Below are 20550 nucleotides of genomic sequence, written 5' to 3' on the forward strand. Positions count from 1 at the left end.
GGGGTCATTCTTAAAGAATTGGGACAAAACTTACGATTTAGTGTAAAGAGCGAGGTATTAACGAGGGTACAAACCCCCTCGTATACATAATAAAAATATAAGGTTATGAAAGTTTGTTACGTAAGTTAATTCTTAAGTTACGTATATTTTTTACTAATAAAAACGTTCGTTAAAAATTAAAAGTTCTAGTTGCCTTTTTAAGTAACCGAAAAATTGGAGGGCAACTAGGGCTCCTTCTCCACCCCTTATTTCTCAAAATCGTCTGATCAAAACTAAGAGAAAGCCATTTAGCCGAAAAAAGAATTAATATACAAATTTCATTTTAATAATTTATGTGCGGAGAGCTAAAACCAAACATGCATTAATTCAAAAACGTTCAGAAATTAAATAAAAAAAAAATATATTTTTTTAGCTGAAAGTAAGGAGCGACATTAAAACTTAACACGAACAGAAATTACTCCGTATATGAAATGGGTTGTCCCCTCCGCAATCCCTTGCTCATTACACTAAAGTTTGACTCTTTGCCAAAATTCTACTTTTTAAAACAATTAAAAGCTTTAGCGTAAAGAGCGAGGGATTGCGGAGGGGACAACCCATTTCATATACGCAGTAATTTCTGTTCGTTTTAAGTTTTAATGTCGCTCCTTACTTTCAGCTAAAAAAAATTAGTTTTTTTATTTTTTATTTAATACATGTAAGAGTTGACTTTACATTGCTGCTTGAGATACAAAATGTCCACAAAACTTGTGTTGCAGCTCCAAGGTAAGCGCTCAGAGTGACTGGGTCTTACCACAGATGATGAAGGGCAAAGTGCTTAGAGTCTGCTGAAGTTTCGCAGTAGTTAGCTAGAGTTGAGGTCTTAGCATTTATTGACAGGCCAGCAAGCTACATGACAGGATTTTGTCTCAAATCCTAGGCAAAAATTCTCAAGTTAAATCTCAAGTTAGGCAAAAAACCTTGATAGGCTGATTAGACGGGCTTCATGCTAGATGAGACTAATGAATACCCGTGTTTTCCCAGTCTCAATTATTCAGCTCGAAAATGCCAGTTTTTTCTTCAAAAGGCAGCTTAGAGTTTGCTCACGTACAGTCTTTGACATTCGAAGGACGCCTTACCTCTTTATACCCTTTCAATTAAGTAAAAGATGTGTACCCGTCTTTCCAATTGTCATTTGTTCCGAGAGTCATGTAATAGAACTATTAGAATTCTAATCTATTTTATAGAGTCCGAGTCTTACTTTATGAAGTAAATTACAAAATTAAGCACTGATATATGAAGGTCTCGTCAAAAAAACAGTATTTATTAAGGAAGTGTATTGCAAGGTTCAACTTATCGCAACAGTTGGGCCAGATTTTTGGATGCAAGCCTAAAGGAGTAAAAAGAGTGGAAATTTTACTTGGTGAAATTGGCTCTCAGTCAATTCCCTATACCCAATTTACTCATGTTGTTTGTTGTCTCCAATCACTCATCTGAATTCATTGTGCAATTACCCGGTGTTTTAGTACAAGACATGGACCCTAAGCGAATGTTTCTCATCGAAGAAATTCCACACAATAAGTAGGTTTGGTTAAAAGATTATGTATTTCATAATTTTACGCATAACTGCGGAATCGAGCTGAAACCTTTAGGGATGTAAAAGTAAAGATTTATATAAAATAGCGATGGAAGAATTTTCAATGTAGTTGTGCAAAAAGATTTCTCGAACGGGTTGTAGTTGACGTCCCTGGTATTCGTTGGTTAGCACGTGTTGGAACTTGTGTATGAGAAACTGTGTTTTGTTAAGTCCTGATAGAATTTTTTTATTTGGATCAAAAAGATATATCAGGAAAGTTTTGGCGATTGTGCGTTACATACATTAATAAATGAAGATAATACCTTACCTAAGAAACACAAACCTTATATAACAAATAAATACCTTAATATTTACACATACCTTTTAATAATTATTAATAACTGCATACCTTAATAAATACAAATATTTGCTAAGGGGCATAAGCGAAAAAAAATATATATAACAACAAAAATTATCCTTATAATATTTCTGATTGATTACTTGAAATCAATATAAGAAGCTGTGCTCGAAAGCACAATGCAAAATTTGTATATTAAGAGCTAAATAATCTTTACGTGGAAGTTGTGCGTGACGTAAAAAACCCAGCAATATTCTTAAAATCAACAAAAATTTTGTTGCAAGTCATGTATTATTGTCTCTACTATTTTTTCTAAAAATAAAATTAGTTGCAGGTAAAACGTTCCTTGAAGAGTTAGAACTAGATAATACAAATGAGCGTAATAATTGTATTGGAAACTAAATACCTAGTTGAACTTATAATTTATTGCTAATCAAATTGGTCATATTTCCACAAAAATAAAACTAAGGATTTTTCCGCATGAGGGGTGGGGGAGGGGAAATTCCATAATATTTTTCAAATCAGAGAAAAACGTCCCTGTTAAGTAACATTGTGTTCTCAAATGTAAAAACAGTTTGAATTCGTTGATTTGTCATATTATTCTTCCTTTTTTACATTTTATTTTCTTTCTATTTACCTTCTCACTCTATTTCCCCACTTTTCTTTATTATTTACTTTCTGTTTACCATTGCGCTTGCGAGTCATATTTTTTATTTCATATTGCAGAATAGTTTAGATTTATTTGACAGTACCACTCTATATTTTAATTAATTAATTTGTTTTGAAATTTCGTTTGCAAAAGACATAAGATGCATTTATGTGAATAATACAAATATGCCATTTATATTAACAAATCAAGGACAACCACATGTAAGCGTAAGCTAATATGGCACGAGAAAAAAAAAATCCAACAACTAAGTTACAAGTCCAGCTATGTTCTTCTATATTTTCAAGGTTTCGAAACAACCATTTCTGGATCCGTCGTACTATATTTATTAGCCAATTATGAATGCCATAATGATAAGTGGAGCAAATACTAGGTGAAACAGAATTTTACTTCATCAGTTTTAAGGAGCATCTTCCAAAAAAGGGGATAACAAACAAGATTAAGCTCTAGTAAACTTTGTCCACTTTAATACTTCTATGCATAATGTATATTCAAGCTCGGGATGGGGTTCAGAGGGATTTCAGGTTGACATAAGGCCTTCTTTTGTGTATTTCTCTGTGCATGTTTTTTTTAGTATTGTTGTAAGATTGAAAGTTTATGAATGTATAATTTATATCCATCCATTTTCAATCTTATATTTTGCACTCTTTTTAACGTTACCGTGATTTCAGATGGAAATTAGTGACTTAAATGCAAAAATAGTTCAACTTGAAACTGACAAAGATGCATCAAAAGAAAAATGGGAGGAGCTTAGAAAAGAGTGGGTTGACCAAATTGAAAGCAACAGGAAGCGGCACCTAGAAGAAATTGATCAATTGAAAGAAGATCACATCAAGCAGATGCAGACAATCGATAAGATGAAAGAGTCCTCAGTGGGCATTGCTGTAGAAGAAGTTGATCGCAAGTACAGGTATTTTTTAGGTATTTATGAGGGAATCATCCAAACAGAAAAACAAATCCAAATTTTAAGAGTGCTGCCAAAGGAACTAGTGGAACTTGTTGTAAAGATCAGTTTTACGCTAGATGCCAAAGAAACGGAATTAGAGTATAGCAGAGCCAAGTGTGGAATTATTATATGGTACATAGTCCTTGGCCGGCTTATGTGCCATAACCCTCTTACTCTGCTGCTTGGTCGTTTGATTACTAGTTTTCCTTTATCAGAATGAGAAACTCGGGAAGAGAGAAAAAGAAAGAAAATAAAGTTTATTTACATAAACAATTGTAGCTTTTAGAGCAAATTTTGCGCTCTACTACAAAATGTAAGTTCGACACTATTGTATGAGAGTAAACATTATTAAAGAATGGTGTAAGAATAAGGCATGAAAGAGTTATTGTAGGGACTTGTTCGATGAAGTAACGACAGAAGGTTTAACTTGAATGTCGTAAGGCTGTTTTTCTGGGTATCTGGGGATAAAATATCACAGTGAGTAGGGTTAGACAGTAGCGTTTTGTCAAACCTCAGGATGGTATCGCCCAATTTGGGTTCTAAACTTTGGAGTTCGAGGATTGCAAGGGTATCATGGTAGGAAATGTCTCTATTGCTCAAGATGATCTTGGTTTCCCCATATCTGGACCGACTCCATTTCCTGCTATAAATAGGTGGTTTTTTTAATACTGACGGATCTCGAACAGGACTGGTGTATTCGAGGATAGGGTGTACATAGCATAGGTAGGCCTAAAGAAGACAGTGCGTGTTGTACCAAAGTAGTGCCTTTTTTAAAGTGGTTTATAGAGATGCGGTAGCTTTACGGATTACACTATTAACCAGGGGTGTAGCGACAGTTTTTATTGGGGGGGGGGCAAGAGTGAGTGCTTTTGGAGTAGGTGTTAAGACTCTACTTGGTGAATTTAAAACACTTCGCAATACATAATAAATAAACATTAAACAATCATAAATAAGTGCTGATGCTCAGTTTTGACTAAAATTGTCAGCAACGACCTGCTGTAGACGACAGCAGCAAACAAACTTCGTAAACGTATAGCGTAAACAAACTTTCGGGTGGGCCAAGGTAAATGTCGTATACACTCGGTTTTTTTAGTCAAATTCACCAACAATGTCGCACTACATATTGGGACATATTTCCCACATTTAAATAGCGACCGTATCTTAAATTTGAAAGTATTTGAAAAATTAAGTTAGAATTATTATCTTATCCATTGGGCATCTTTGACTAAGAGTATCCAGAAAATATGAACAATTTTTGGCATCATTACGGCAGAAACCTTCAATCAATTAAAAATTGCCAAAAATGCGTTTTTTAATAATAGTTTGAACATCACATAATAAAAACTCCTGGGTCGACAATATTCCCTAGGCTGGGGGGCAGGCGTTCAAGTTATGCCACGGTTCTTGCGTAGTTTCGAATGTAGCCCACGTCCTTCTTGAGTCTGTTTGTTAAACTCAGGATGCATCAGGTTGTTCACTGAATAAGTTTTTGACACCTAATAGAGATTAGGGGTAAATGGATGATACGCATTAAAGATATGACCCACTTTGATAATCTGTCAAGTAAATGAAAAAAAGTAAATCCCCTTCTCCGAAAATCCTGGAACCGCAACTGATACGTCATGGCATAAATAAAATTAAATTTTTTAGATCTTAAGGTATTGAGCTTAAATCCATTCTATAATAGAGAGTATTAAAAGAAGAAAAAATACACAGTCGATTGGAAGGGGTTAACAACCTCACCCCTTCTAATGTAATCTTTGATCTGTTGCAGGATCTTTTCAACTTTCGTAAATTAAAATTTTGATTCTTTTTTAGGAGAGAAAATGAGGACTTGCAGCAAAAGCTGGACGAAGCTCTAGAATCAGTTGATAATTTAGATAGTGAGTATAGAGAGTTGATAAATAAGAAAGAACGAGAGATTAAGAGATTAACTCAAGTAATCGTCAATCATGAGCAACTCTTTGACCTATTCACGGCAGCACTCGATGGGAAGACAGATTTAGATGAAAAATTAGTGAAAACCGTTAATGCAGAAGAAATTTCTACTCTTATTGAAGACGTTAAGGGAAAAATTCAGAGGCTTTATGAATTAGAATCTGTTGTAGAAATAACAAGGACGGAAATGATCCATAGTAAGCAAGAAGAAAGTAAAGCTATAGAGAGAATTAAAGAATTAGAAGAAGATTTAAATTCAAAGGAAAGTCAAATAAAAGAAAAGGTAAATACAATTGACAAAATATCAGATGAACGATTTGTGCTTGAACAGGAATGCAAGGAGCTACAAAAACAATTAGAAAACTTGGAGAAACAGGCTGAGGTTGAAGAGAGGTTAAAAGCTGATGAGAGGTTGAAATCAAGTTATGAAGAAAAAGTTGCTGCTCATGTTAAAGCGAAAGAAAAAATGGAAAAGGAATTAATACAAGCTAAAGATGAAGCGGCAAAAGTGCCTAAATTACAAGAAGTAAACAGGAAAATTCAAGAACGGTTAAAAGAGAAAGAGATAATTTTAAAGGAAATCTCCAACGACAAGTCACGCCTTCAAAAGGAGTTGGCTCTTAATTATGAATCAAAAATGGGGGCCTTTATAGAACGTCAATTTAACGAAGAGAGTAAACAGGCTATGTCATGTCAAATCGAAAAACTTGAAGCATCTGTTGTCAGTTTAACTTCTAGTCTGGAAGATGCACAGAAAGAAATCAACAGCATGATTTCTGATAAAAGATCCATCGAGATAGAATTAGAGAGAATGAAGAAGGAGCAAGCTACCACTTTAATGGAAATGGAAGATGTTCAGCTAACTCTCACCGAAAAAGAAGAGAAGGAACAAGTAATGATGAAGGATATGTCCTGTCTTAAAGAGGAATCACTTCGTTTGACTGCTCTAATTAGTGAAGGAATAGATAAGGAAAAACTATTGCTTGAAGAAATGCAAGAGAAAGAAAAAATGATGTCAAATATCAAAGACAGACTTTCAGTTGCTGAGTCAGAATTGAATGATGCGTATGCTAAATTAGACAATTTCAAAAACAGCGCTGAAAAAGCGGAACGGGAACTGAAGCTAGAAGTAAGTAGAATGCGCAAAAGTTATGAAGAGGAAGTTGCTGCAAGGGAAAAAGATATAAGTGACAGACGAAATGAAGACGCAAAACTAGAGGAAGCAAAAGAAAAGTTGAAAGGCTTTGAAGATCTGCTCAAGAATAAAGAATTTCTCGCAGAAAAAGTTTTAGAGCTTGAGAAGATTTTGAAGAACAGAAATGAGATGGTTGAAAGCTTAAATAATGAGCTTTCGGAATCTCGACGTAGACTTGAAGAAAATGCACTTTTGCTAAAAGAATTTGATGATAAAGTAAAAAAATTGGAAAAATTTGCAGAAGAGAAAGAAGGTGAAATTGAAGGTCTTAACAATACACTTCAGTCAAAAACAACTGCAATGACTTCTCTGTCAGATGAAATATTTGAAAAAGAAAAACAGTTAAATGCTATTATCGCAGATAAACTGATTTTCGAAAAGAAAGCAGACGACTGTGAAAAAATTATTGAAGAGCAGTGTGCTCAGCTGGGATCCTTGACAAAAGAGCTAGAAAGTGCAAAAGGCTTGGCTGAAGATACCTCATTAAGGTTGTCTGAATACGAAAGTAAAACCCAAGAACTGGAGGGTATTTTAAGGATCTTAAAGGAAGAACATTGTCAAAAAGATGCAGAGTTGGAAGAAGCTAGTGACAATCTCATTGTAGCAAATACGAAAAATAACAGTTTAACCGAAGTTCTCAGTGAATATGAATTCAAGTTAAAGGAGATGAAAGAATTGAACCTAGCACTTGATGACAATGTGAGTTTCCTAAAAGCAGGTAAGGACGAGTTGAATGAGCGGCTGAAAGAGAGTGAAAATAATTTAGTTACAGCCAGATCAGACATTCAAAACCTGGAAAGCCAGCTTGCCAGTCTTCAAAATGATTTGGATTCAAGTCGAACTGCTTCTAGCATCTTAGAAGAAATGCTGCGCAGTAAAAATTTGGAATCAAAATCACAGCGGGATGAAATTGAGCAACTGAAGAATGAGGTTAGTATTCTAAAGGAAGAAAAAAATATAATAGAGTTTGAACTTACTAAAACTACAAAAGTCCTTGCAGAGAAAGAAGAGGAAATTTTGAGGAAGATGCAGCTGGAAAAGGAGGTCAAGTCTCTTTATGAGCGTATTAATAAGCTTGAAGCCGAGTTTTTGACGAAAACCGAGTCTTTACTTGGAGATATTAAACATCTGAAAGATACAGAAAAAATTCTGAAGGAGGAGAAGAATGTGATGGAGCTTGATCTTGATAAGACTAGAAAGCTTCTTATAGAGAAAGAAGACGAGAAGAAACTCTTGGAAAAAGAAGTCAGGTCACTTAATGAACGCAACTATGACCTTGAAGCCGATTCCTTGATCAGCAATAAGATTATTAAAGAGAGGGACTACAGGCTTGCTGAGGTTGAAGCTGAGAACAGTGCCTTGAAAAACTCCCAAAATAGTTTGTTGGAAGATGTTAAACCTATAAAAGTAGGTAAAGATATGTTGAATGAGCCACTGAAGGAAAGTGAGAAGGATGTAGCTGTAGCGGCATCCGATATACAAAACCTTCAAATCAAGTTAGAAGGGCTTCAAAACGAGTTGGATTCAAGTCGAACCGCTTCTAATCTCCTAGAAGATATGATACGCAGTAAAGATTTAGAAGTAAAATCACAACGTGATGACATTGATCAGCTTAAGAATCAAGTGAATAATCTAAAGGAAGAAAAGAATGTTGTTGAGCTCGAACTTGTTAGGACTAGAAAGCTTCTTGTAGAGAAAGAAGATGAAATTTCGAAGAAGATATCCGTAGAAAAGGAGGTCAATTCTCTTTATGAACGCATTAGTGAGCTGGAAGCTGAGTTTGCAGAGAAGCTTAAGGCTACTGAAGATATTGAACAACTGAAGAATGAAGAACATATTCATAGTGAGGAAATGAATATGATAAATCCAGAGCTCAGAACTAGAAGTCTTTTTGTTGAGGAAGGAGAAGAAATGAAACAGTTTGTGAAAGGGGTCAAGTCACTTGATGAGTCCAATTGTGAGCCTGAATCTGAATCATTAAAAAATATTGAATTGCAGAATAATAGAGCTATTGAAATCGAAAATGAGGATGTGGACCTAACAAATTCAAATAAGAAACTATCAGAAAATCTCGAAAGAATATGTACTTCAGTACAAGGTGTGGAACGACTAAGAAGGATTTTCAAAATACTAATGTCCCGTAATAACAAATTATATGAGAAACTTTGTCTTGTGGAACCACTGTTAAACCAATACACGACTAAAAATAAACGCCTTCTTGACGATCTTGAAGGTGTTCAAGCCTTAGTTCAAAAAGAGCGGGATGAACATATAAATTCAATAAGTGACTTACAGAAAGGGGACTCATTACGTGATAGTGAAATTGAAAGATTGAACTCATTAGTGAAAGAACTGAGACATAAAATTAAAGATTTTGAAAGCTTAAAGAACATGGTGAGACAACTTGAAGCTCAAAAAGAGTCTTATGATATAATCAAAAGTAAAAAAAATACAGACGTTGAAAGTTCTCGACACTCAGATTTAATCAGTGAATTAGAGTGCCTCTCTGATGCTAAATCTCAGCTGGAAAGGAAGCTGGCTCTGTTGGATGTACAGCATAGGGAAGAAGTGGAAGAATTGAGGAAGCAATTAACAAGGAATCATGAGGTGTGTATAATCGTCAATTATCCATTGAAATTACATCTTTTATATTTTCCATTGAGACGAAGGTTAAATGAAATTTAAATAAAACGAAAGGAAATAAAATTGAAATTGTAAAAAGCAAGGAAACTTATAAAAACGTTAGATTTTAACCTGAAAGCAAAGGAAGGAAAATGTTTTTGTTACTAGGTAATAGAAAGGGTGTAACATGGTTTTTGCACTCCGAAACAAAAGTCCTTACACAATCCCAGAATTTTTATTCTGAGTTTCCCTTAATGTCCCTGGAATAAAACTGGGTTCTCGGAGTCCTTCCCAAATAAGATTAGCGAACCGTTTCGGTTGTATTTTCTAATAGCAGTTAGGTAGTCACAAATGGTAATCTCTGGGAGATTTCAGAGAATCCAATTTTTTTGTCGTGGAAATTTTGAAATCCCCAAAGATTCTGGGATAGTGTAAGGATTGCTCAATACTACCAAATTGTTATGTCTCTGATGACAAAGCAGATTTTCAGCTCACCTGAGAGGAAATTCGTAACATTTTGGGCCTTTTTCCCCTTGATTTCTTTATTATTTTTGTTTTTTTTTTGTTTCGTTTCCGGTAAGACCAAAGAAGCAAAAAGCACGAAATATATCATTTTTTGTCTTTGGTTGCGAAGATACACACTAGCATAATTTCATTTGTTAGTGATTGAATAGCAAAATTAAAGCTGCTTTTGACGCCTTTGATTCAAACATGATAGGAAAACAGCTAGAAACTTAGCCCTTTGGATGTATTGCGCTTTCAATGAGTATAAATAAAAAAAAAGCTTCACAAATTAACAGTTGATTCAGCAGATTTCATAACCTTATGTTTTGAATCAAACGCCAAAACTGTAAATGATAGAAATTTGCCAATAAAAAACTGGCCACCGAAACCCAGGATGCATAAAATGCAATATTAGTTCTGTGAACTTTATAAGTTTTTTTTTGTATTTACTATATTATTTTTTTTTTATGAACTTTATGTTTATGAAATTATTTTATGAACTTAATTAGTTTTTTATATATTAATTCTGTAAACTTTAAGATCAATTGTAGAAGTGTGCTAGGATTAATTGACCATCAGTTGGAGTCGAACCCACAATCTCCTGCTATTTCGGCTTACAGCTCTGGTGATAGCCTACTGACGAACTCGTCATTGTAAATTCAACTTTTAACTCTTTTTTGCCATTCATGATAATAAATTAAAAGAACGTTGATAACTTCGAAGACCGCACTGCCTTTCCATGACGAAAGTAAAACAGTTCAAAATAGGGATGATACCTTTTTATTGACAGTGAATAGATATAAAATTATTTAACTGGATATTTCGAATACATATACAGTGTTCATCATCAGCTGTAAAACTGTTTATGTTTTACTGCTGATGATGAACACTGTATATGTGTTCGAAATATCCAGTTAAATAATTTTATACTATTCACTGTCAATAAAAAGGTATCATCCCTATTTTGAACTGTTTTACTTTTTTAAATTAAAAGAAATTTTCTGCACAGAATATTTTTAATGACAAAAAGGAACTGCATACAAATGTAAACTGAAATTCAGCACTGCTTTGCAGGCAAGGATAAGTTAGCCCAGTATGCATAAAGTAGACACTTTTTTGCCTTTTATTAGACACTTTTATTCTTTAAGACAAACAACGGAAAATTATTACAAAACTTTCGCCTGACAACTCTGACCACTGAACCACGATGGGTTGTCAACAAGCTCCCCTCTGCAAATTGCTGTTCTTATGTAGCTTTGTCGCTCATAACTATAACACGATATAGGCGATATTCTGGATATTATTATTGACCAAGAGAAATGAAAGTGTATTTAGAGTAGTGAGTTCTGTAATATATTTGTGTACGGTTTTCTTTTAAGGCCTATTCACCGTCAGGTTTTACTAATACAGAGATTGGGCTAGCACTACTGTCAGCAAATCAGAATCTTCTACAGAATTATCAGCCAATCAGAAAATTGTGGAAGAAATGTGATGGGCTCAAATGAGTGCTAGCTAAGTCTTCGTGTTAATAAAATTTCACCGTGAATGGGCTATTCACTTAGCCTATTCACTATTCACTTAAAACTTCCAGCGTATAAAATTTGATGATTTTTTTTTTAATATCGATGACGAGACGTAATCTCTACTTGGCATGCTCATGCGCATAATTTGAATTTAACATTCATGAATTTCGAGTGACCATTTCCAGAAAACTTTGTAAAAAATGTGATTGGCTCAAATCGACTCAAATGAGTGCTAGTTAAATCTTCGTAATCTTATCGTGAATGGGGCTCCATTCACTTTAAACTCCCAGCATATAAAATTTGTTTCAATGTATATATATATAAGTTGATGACGAGACATAATCTCTATTTGGCATGCTCATACGCATAAATTGAAATTTAGCAGTCAGGAATTTTGAGTGACCATTTCCAGAAAACTTTGGAAAAAATGTGATTGGCTCAAATCGACTCAAATGAGTGCTAGCTAAATCTTCGTAATCTTATCGTGAATGGGGCTCCATTCACTTTAAACTCCCAGCATATAAAATTTGTTTCAATGTACGATTTATATATATATATATATATATATATATATATATATATATATATATATATATATATATATATATATATATATATATATATATATATATATATATAAAGTTGATGACGAGACATAATCTCTATTTGGCATGCTCATACGCATAAATTGAAATTTAGCAGTCAGGAATTTTGAGTGACCAAGCTCTGTAATGTATGTGTGCAGGGTTTTCTCTTTTCTCACTTTCTGTTTTTCACTTTTCTTCACTTTCTTTGTAATCTCTGTTTCTGCTTGCTGATAATACACACAGAGAATTGAGTGAGGAAGAATCTCTTTTTTTTGGTCTGAAGAACTCCTCCTTACTGGAGAAATGGGAAAGTATTGACCTCAGTAGGCCCTTGTTTTGGGATTTCATAAACTATGCCCCCCCTCAAGCAAAATCTGATACAGCTACCGCTCTCGTGGTTTTCGCTATGTCTAATCAGGTCTGAAAAGATAATGCACAGATTTAAATATCAATTAGTTTTATTTGTTTTAATAAAAACTGAATTTTGCTCATTATATTGACTAAACGGTGTTGTCGCGTATTATATTAAATGCTAGAATTTCTAGCTATTTTTGCTCCTACTGGTTTGGATATATCACATCATGTTACCTCTGCCCTTAACTAATTTTTCTCTTTGGCTCTGTAGTTTAAAAAAAAGGGGGGGGGGGAATAGATCAGCTATTACAAACGCCATTGGTCAATTTTGTTGAATATTTTGTTATCAACTTCCGACTTGAATTAAGTATTCTTTATACCTTGTGTTTGAAATGTGTTGCAACTGAAAGATTCCACTATTGCTAAATTGTGTTTCAATGTTTGAACGGGATTTTACCAAGTCATTTCTCATATCTGGTTATTAAAATTTAAAGAATTACAAATATGACACAAATTACAAAAGGGCTTTTACTTCTCAGTTCTATAAAGGGATTTTGTCTGAAACATAGGGAATAGTCCGTGGGGACAGTGGTGACAACTTTCTCGTGCGGCACAAATAGGGACATACTACTGATAAAAATAGTTACAACCAAGCCACAGGCCATACCGTCCAGACTAGAGCCAGTTTTGTAGAATACCCACAAAATTGGATAGATCAGGACCAGTACTAACTACCAAAATCATGCCCAGAGGAGGTCAGTCCGCTCTGGCGCTTGTGACACCGATTGGGGTTGGAGAAAGCGGTTCTTTTGCTAGTAGCAATTCTAAGGATCACGTGCCACTTGTTGTTGGTGGCTGACAGGTAATGGGTAACTCCCCTCTTGTTGAGGGAAGAGTGTTGTCTGCAAACTGGTTTTAAGTTGGCAGATGTTGTTCTCAATATGGTTAAAAACAACGGTGGTCATCTTTACACTACCAAGGCACGCTCTTTTACAGAGCGGCTAAAAAGAGGTAGGTAAGCCTTATCTCAAAATACCATTTTCGAGGGGGCATTAATAGCCCTGCAGGTATTGGTGCTATATTTTTGGGGGAATGAAGAGGCAATTGGCCTTTGTAGACTGAGTCCTTTCTCTTGTAAGGCAGGGACGGAGCTGAATGTTGTTTGTTATTGTTACTTGCTTTTTATTCTTACAATTATTCTCCTTATTTAGTTTCTTTTTATAGTTTACTATATTGTTTTCTATCTTATGACAATTGTTGCATTATACGTTTTTGGCACATTACTCATCAAATTTTTATATTTATAGCTATCCGAAAATTATTATTATTTTAAAATTAAATTATGGTTTTCAAAAATAAAAACTGGTACCTCTCTTTGGAAGACGTAGGATTCTCTCTACCTATAAAATATATATATTTTTTGGCCTTACTACCCAAGTTATGCAAATTTGTATTGCGAGTAGGTTGTTGAGACATTATTCTTGAAAAACTCAGTGGTACTTTTTTTTTTCCAGATGGTGGATGTAGCACTAAACGCAAATGGGCAAGTTGTGGATAAAACCGAGACTAATAAAAACTTGAGAAATGATGTTGTTTCTGTGGAGGAAGTAGAAGCTCTCAAGAAAAGGCACAGGTACGTTGTTGATCATCTTTTCTTCGTCATATTCATGCCTATGAACTTTATGTATTTTAGGGAGGATGGGGGTGTCAAAGGGGCTTAGAAGATTGTATTCACTACGTTATTATAATCTATTGTATTAATTTCAAGCTTTCCTTTCATCAGTCGATATTTATAATAAAATTGATGCTCAGTCTAACCCTTAGTTCCCACCTGAGTTTTTTTGCAGAAAACCAGGAACAGTCTTGCGGATTATTGACGGTTAAAAAAAAAAAATTGAAAAAAAAAAAAAAAAACAGAAATCGGCATGCGTTGAAATTTTCCAGTGCATGTGAGAAACTGTATTTGGGAATCAAACGAATAACTAACTGATAAAATTTGATATGCTATAGTCTTTAAATTACCCCTCTTTCCTTTTGCGTGGCAATACTAGAAGTTCAACTGCAGCAAATGGATTGAAACTTGTATTCTGTAATATGTTTTAAATTTCCCACACTTTTGTTAAGCAACGCTGAAAGTCTTAATTTTGACAAACTTAATGAATTAGACTCCTTTTCTAAAATATATAGATCAGACACAATTGCTATTACTGAAGTACACGCTCAAAATACACACATGTTAAAAATGAATAATTTCACCCAGTTTATTAAACTCAGACCCGAAACCCACCCTCTGGGTAAGAAAGGGGGTGGAATTCTTTTCTTTGTCCGTAATGATTTTTATCCTTCAGAAATATTGGTTCCTTGTCTCACTCCCTTAGATGAAATTTTGTGGGTTTGTGTTCGACCTAAAGTCTTACCACGTCCTTTCAATTTGATTGTCCTGTGTTGTTTTTACTACTCTCCTGGGCAGAGAGCGGCTGAAAAAATTAATTTTATTGAAAAATTGCATGGCAGTGCCGACTATGTACTATCTAAATACCCAAATGCTGGAATTTTCCTCTTAGGTGATGCAAATGAATTAAAACTTGAGTCTACATGTAATACTTTTAGTCTAAAACAAATTGTAAAAGTCCCTACTACCAAAGGCAATTCTACTCTTGATTTAATATGCACCAATATGTCAAATTTCTACAGACCCGTCACCATTCTTCCCCCTCTCGGAGGTAGTTACCACTTTAGCCTACTCCTATCTCCACTAGCTACAGTTAAACATTCCTTTACTATTACTGAAACCGCCTTTAGACCTCTAGTTGACTCAGGACTCTACAATTTTGGCTCTTGGATCACTAGTGAAAATTGGTCCCCTGTGTACCAAACAAATGATGTCGACTTCAAGGCTTTGTCCCTCCAAAATTTATTGAGGAATAATTATGAAGCCCATTTTCCGGTGAAAAAAATTAAAATATGCTCTACCGATAAACCCTACATTACTGCGACTTTTAAAAAACTAATAAGGAAAAAAATTAATTTGTTCAAGCAAGGACATATCACACAGGCTAATGATCTAAGAAAGTTCCTGAAGAGAAAATTGAGAAAGGCAGCTTCTGGGTATTACAATAGTAAGGTTAAGGATTTGTATTCTAACAAACCCAAACAATGGTACAGGAAAATTAAAGAGATTTGCGGAAAAAGCCCTGTTGAAGTTAATTTTCATCTCCCTGAGCCCCCTTACAAGATAGCCAACGATTTGAACCTGCATCTTGCGTCCATAGTACAAAGTCTCCCCCCTTTCACTGGCTCAGGTCAAACTATTCCTCCCTCCACCTCTTTCCCCCAAATTTCTCCCTCTGATATTATAAATAAAATCCAAAAGCTCAAAAAATCAAGTACTTGCCCATTAGACATCCCAATTGACTTGATTAAAGCCTTTTCAGACACAATTGCTGGACCTTTATCTGATATTTTTAACCAAATTACAAAATCTGGTAAATTCCCAAGTTGCTGGAAACTAGGTTTTATAACACCCATTCCAAAGAAATCTTCCAGTCTGACTATAACCAACATGCGTCCTATTACACTCACTCCAGTTTTTTCTAAGCTTTACGAAGGGTTCCTTTGTGACTGGCTTAAAATTAAAATTATACCACGCATTGACATCCGACAGTTTGGTAATTTAAGAAAAACCTCCACCACCCATTACCTTGTACACTTGATTCACACGATCCTAAGTGAACTAGAGAAACCAAATGTTTGGCTAAACCTGGTTTTAGTCGATTTCCAAAAAGCGTTTGACTTAGTTGACCACACTATCCTAATTCGTTTACTACATGATAACTTTGAAATTGACCCACTCTTAGTAAATATTGTTATATCGTTCACAAGTTGTAAAATACAAAAATACCTTCTCTAACCCCCTCCCTAGGTACTGTGGAATACCTCAAGGAACCTTATTGGGACCACTATTATTTCTTGTCATGATTAACGAAATTGGCAAGGAATTCCCCCAAAGATGGAAATATGTTGATGACTTGTCGATCCTTGAAGTATGTCATAGGAATATTAAAAGTGACCCCGTTGAAATCCTAACCCAATGTTCGGATGAATCCAAGAATCTAAATATGACAGTAAATCCCACTAAATCACAGATAATGACAATCAACTTCTTGAAATCTACTCCTGCTTTTTGCGATCCAATCCCAAGCGAAATGCTAGTGAAACATGTTAAGCTTCTTGGTGTCACAATTTCTAATGATCTTAAGTGGGAAACACATGTATCCAACATTGTTAAACAAGCAAATGTTTCACTATCCATTTTTAAGCTACTAAACAAATTTAATTGTCCTAAGATACATTCCCTCCGTGTTTACTTATCCTTTATCAGGCCGTTATTGGAATATGCATGTCCGGTCTGGCATTCGCAACTTTCAAGTGAACTTAGTGACAAAATCGAGTCGGTCCAAAAGCGTTCGCTCAGGATCATTTACAAAGAAGGCAAAATTCCATACTCCTTCCTCCTTAAAGCTGCGAGCATTACCACCTTAAAAGAAAGGAGGGAAAAAATCTGCCTGCTTTTCGCTAGATCAGTCATTTCCAATCCCCGTACTGAGGACTTACTCCCTGATTTTCACAATCCCATTAGACTCCGACTCCCCCGGTCAGCCTCCTTAGCAATCCCAACTTACTCTCCGATCCATGCTGTTACAGAAAGGTTTCGCAAAAGTTTTATACCCTTTATTCTGGAGCACCTTAATAATAATTCGTGATTAATTGCCAAATTCCCCTTTTCCTCTATTGCCGTTTTTATTCTTTTTTTTTATTTACTGCAATGTTTTTGTAATTTAATTGTTAAGTCTACTGATTTGCCCTTTATCTTTGATGATTTTGCTTTTTTAATCCCTTTTAATTTTAAGTGTTTGACTTAATGTACTATTTTTTTTTTTTTTTTTTTCTTAGCTTTTAGTGACATATAAAGCGAATTCGGCTCTTTAGAGCTTGTGATAGCCTTTTGCAAATAAATATTATCTTATCTTATGAGCTGAGGGTAGTTTCGATTTATCTACATCATGTTTGCTATTGCCCATTTTTTTTTTGTTCGAATCGCGATTTCCCGCATATCGTAGCCTCTGGGAACTAAACTTGAAGCTGAGAAGGAAAATACCTTTCTACTAAAGTGGTTAATTAGACCTATCTATTATGGTCTTCTGGTTAACTTTCCATAACATGAAAAAGCTGGCTTTTTGGACATGATTTAGGTTAATTTAATTTTCTGAATTTTTTTTTTTAATATAGAAAAAAATCATCTCATCTTACAGAATATGAGTTTCAATTTTGCCCCTCATTCAAGGTATGTTGCTTCTCCAGATCTTCTTCAATCTGCTTTTCAGCAAGTTTTAAGTTTTCGGTCAGTTCTTCCACTCTTAGTTTTTTTGTGTAAAACTATGTAAAAAAATTATTTGAAGTTAAACTTATATTTTTATTTAATTTTAATTTATATAAATATTAATTTTTTGTTAATATTTATCAAATAATCTGAACAAATTAATAATTTAATTTATAACAAAAAGTAATATTATCATTTAATTTGTATTATATCGATTAAATTAAAATTATATTTTAATTGTTTGTAAAATAAAAATAAATAAAATGAATCCAACGGCTTCATCACGTGATTGCACTTTTACTCGTTCTCACTTATTAACCTCCGTATGTTTATATGTATGTTTGGCGATTCTCCTGTTTTCATCAGTAGCCTTTTATTCGTCTGGAACATATTAGCAAGCAATAGGAATGATAGATAAAATGATCTTGGAAACTCTCATTGATTGGTCAATTTAACCCCTGAAGTATAGAGCCAGATGAATTTAATATAAATGTAACGGAATTTGTACAAATATTCCTCAAAAAAAGAAAGAAAAATCGAATTTTGTTGTCTCATAGTTCACTTTATATAGGTGAAAGGACACTTCAGATATGCAACAATATCCAGAAGATTGTATTGGATTACAACCTATGATGTGAGCATAATTACTCTTCAGTAACAAAAATTTGTTTCAAAATGGGACACATTACTGCGCCTCAAAGGGATTGCATTTAGGGTACATAACTATTGATTAATTTCGTAATAGCTTCAGTCACTTCTTGGCATTTAGTCAGATCAGACCTCAGGACAGGAACTATATGCGTAGAAAACATCAAAAAACAGTTCTTTAATTCTCCTAAATTTTCACCGCAATTTATGAACTGCCATTGCTAAGGATTTGTCGTTGCGCACACGTGAAGAGGAATTCAATGAAAAGGGTAAAAATTTTCATGGAAGTTGTCGACGTGACCGAGGAGACTGCATTGACAAAATTCTATCCAACTTTACTGAAATTTACGTTTGAAGAGTATACAGGACAACTTTTACATTCTGCACTTCCCCTTTTATCTTTTGACAGATTCATTTATTCAAAAATTCATATTCATCAAAATCTTCCACTTGCCCAAATGGAGAGACAAGCTCGACTACTGGGCAAAACATATAAACAAAAATTAACAATCCTCATTGATACAGAACAAACAAAAAATGAATCACTAAAACAGTATCTTTAATAAGGGTAATTCAGGTGGAGTAAGTGGAGTTTCGGGATGTTCATTAAAAAAAAATTCCAGTGAAAATAAATGATGATATCAAAACCTGAAAATAACATAAACAATCTTGCAAATAAGTTGGCTACTTATTGAAAAAAAAAAAAATTAAGTTTGACTGGCTTTTTTCTGAACGCATTTTAGAATACGTCAGTTGGCAAGTTAAATGGCTAATTTACTTATTGCCCTTCAAAGCATTAACAAAACTTTTAAAGTTTTGGTGCTCACAAAAATTTGAAAGTTTTGGTCCTATTGTGCTGCTCTCCAACGATTTTACTTTCTCAGGTAAAGATGAATATTTCTTATCTCGCCCCAGGCTAGGACTCAGTTCTACGCATCTACCAAATTATATTTTTGATATCTGATATTCAGAGTTTTTTAATATTTAAAATAAGTTACAAATTTACTAAGAAATTGTCCAAAAAGGAAAATTTTTTAAGCTAGTTTACATTTTTTTATAGGAGAAATTCAAAGTAATATGATTATTCTGGCTTGGTCAATGGATCGATCTGGTATAAGTGCGTCCCATGTTATGAGTATCTTGTCCATTTGTGGAAATTATAGCTGCAGGCTAGTAACCAAATCGCTTTCGTTAGTGGGAAAATGTACCTTAAAGCAAATACAACTAGATATACTCTTTTATTTTCGTTGTGCTTTGATAAAAAGTCGTCTTTATCAAATTGCTCTTGTGTTTGGGTATGCATTCTCGAAGCATTGAAATAAAAATTCAGACATTAATAGTTAGGGGTAGTGGGAGTCGCTGCTCCCTCTTATGTAATGGTTATTTTTGCCTGTTTTAGCTTTTCCATTGCTCTTTGCTTTCGTTGGAAAGAAGCAGTTTAAAAAAAATATAATTTATGTTCTTTTTCAACTTTGTTTTCTGGATTATCCTAATTATGAAGGCCTTAGAAATGTAATTTTTGATGCTTTTGGTATCCCCTCTTTCCCTGTAAAAGATTGTGTAATCTGACACAATAGTTTTTGTTTTTTTTTCTCCAATACTAAGTGTTAGTATTAAATGTCTGGCTTCTGTAACGGGGATATAAAGACCATTTCAGTGGGGTCTAAATAGATTGCCCCCCCCCCCTACCCTATTTGCTGGCTTTGAGATTTTCAGATCTAAGTTAGGTGAATACCAGGGTCGTTAGTTCGTAGCATCTGTGTCGGTGTTTCACAAAGACATGTATTGTCATTCATCATTGGAGTTGTCAAAACTCGTTCCTGGCTCAGCAAATCCTTTGCAATTATCTTACCAAAGTACTGTTCGTCAGGACTATCTTTTGCATAGCACTTAATTAGTTGGTATAATTTACAGAAAATCCCATGGTCTGAATCCCATTGGTACTTTAAGAGCTTACCTATGTACGTTTTGATGACGGAGTGAGGTGTGAAAGCTTTTCACTGACAACCCCCCCCCCCTACCGAGATTATTGGACTTTCTCCCCTGCCTAGTAGAATATACATAATTATTTATACATAGAAATATTATTTTAGGCTTGAAGTGAGAGAACTACAGCGTCTTCTTGAAAATTTTCAAAAACATTCCAAGGGATTCAAAACTACGCCATTAGATGAAGCTGTAGAATTGGAATACCTTAAAAATATTTTGTATGATTACATGATGGGTAAAGAACCCATGGTAAGTTAATTTTTCTCTTGTGAACTTTTTAAACTTTT

The 20550-nt window shown here is 34.4% G+C and overlaps 1 protein-coding gene across 2 annotated transcripts in view; it reads left to right on the top strand.

Annotated features, from left to right (window-relative positions):
* LOC136041465 (golgin subfamily A member 4-like) overlaps positions 1-20550 on the top strand; it is a 122526-nt gene that overhangs the window by 95928 nt on the left and 6048 nt on the right. For both annotated transcript variants that reach the window (XM_065726150.1, XM_065726151.1), the window contains 4 exons: positions 3249-3487; positions 5342-9263; positions 13761-13879; positions 20368-20512. In XM_065726150.1, the coding sequence (XP_065582222.1) occupies positions 3249-3487; positions 5342-9263; positions 13761-13879; positions 20368-20512 (4425 nt within the window). The remainder of the gene's footprint in view (positions 1-3248; positions 3488-5341; positions 9264-13760; positions 13880-20367; positions 20513-20550) is intronic.

The sequence above is a fragment of the Artemia franciscana genome, unplaced genomic scaffold (genome assembly GCF_032884065.1).
Source record: "Artemia franciscana unplaced genomic scaffold, ASM3288406v1 PGA_scaffold_23, whole genome shotgun sequence".
Taxonomy (NCBI): Eukaryota; Metazoa; Arthropoda; class Branchiopoda; order Anostraca; family Artemiidae; genus Artemia; species Artemia franciscana.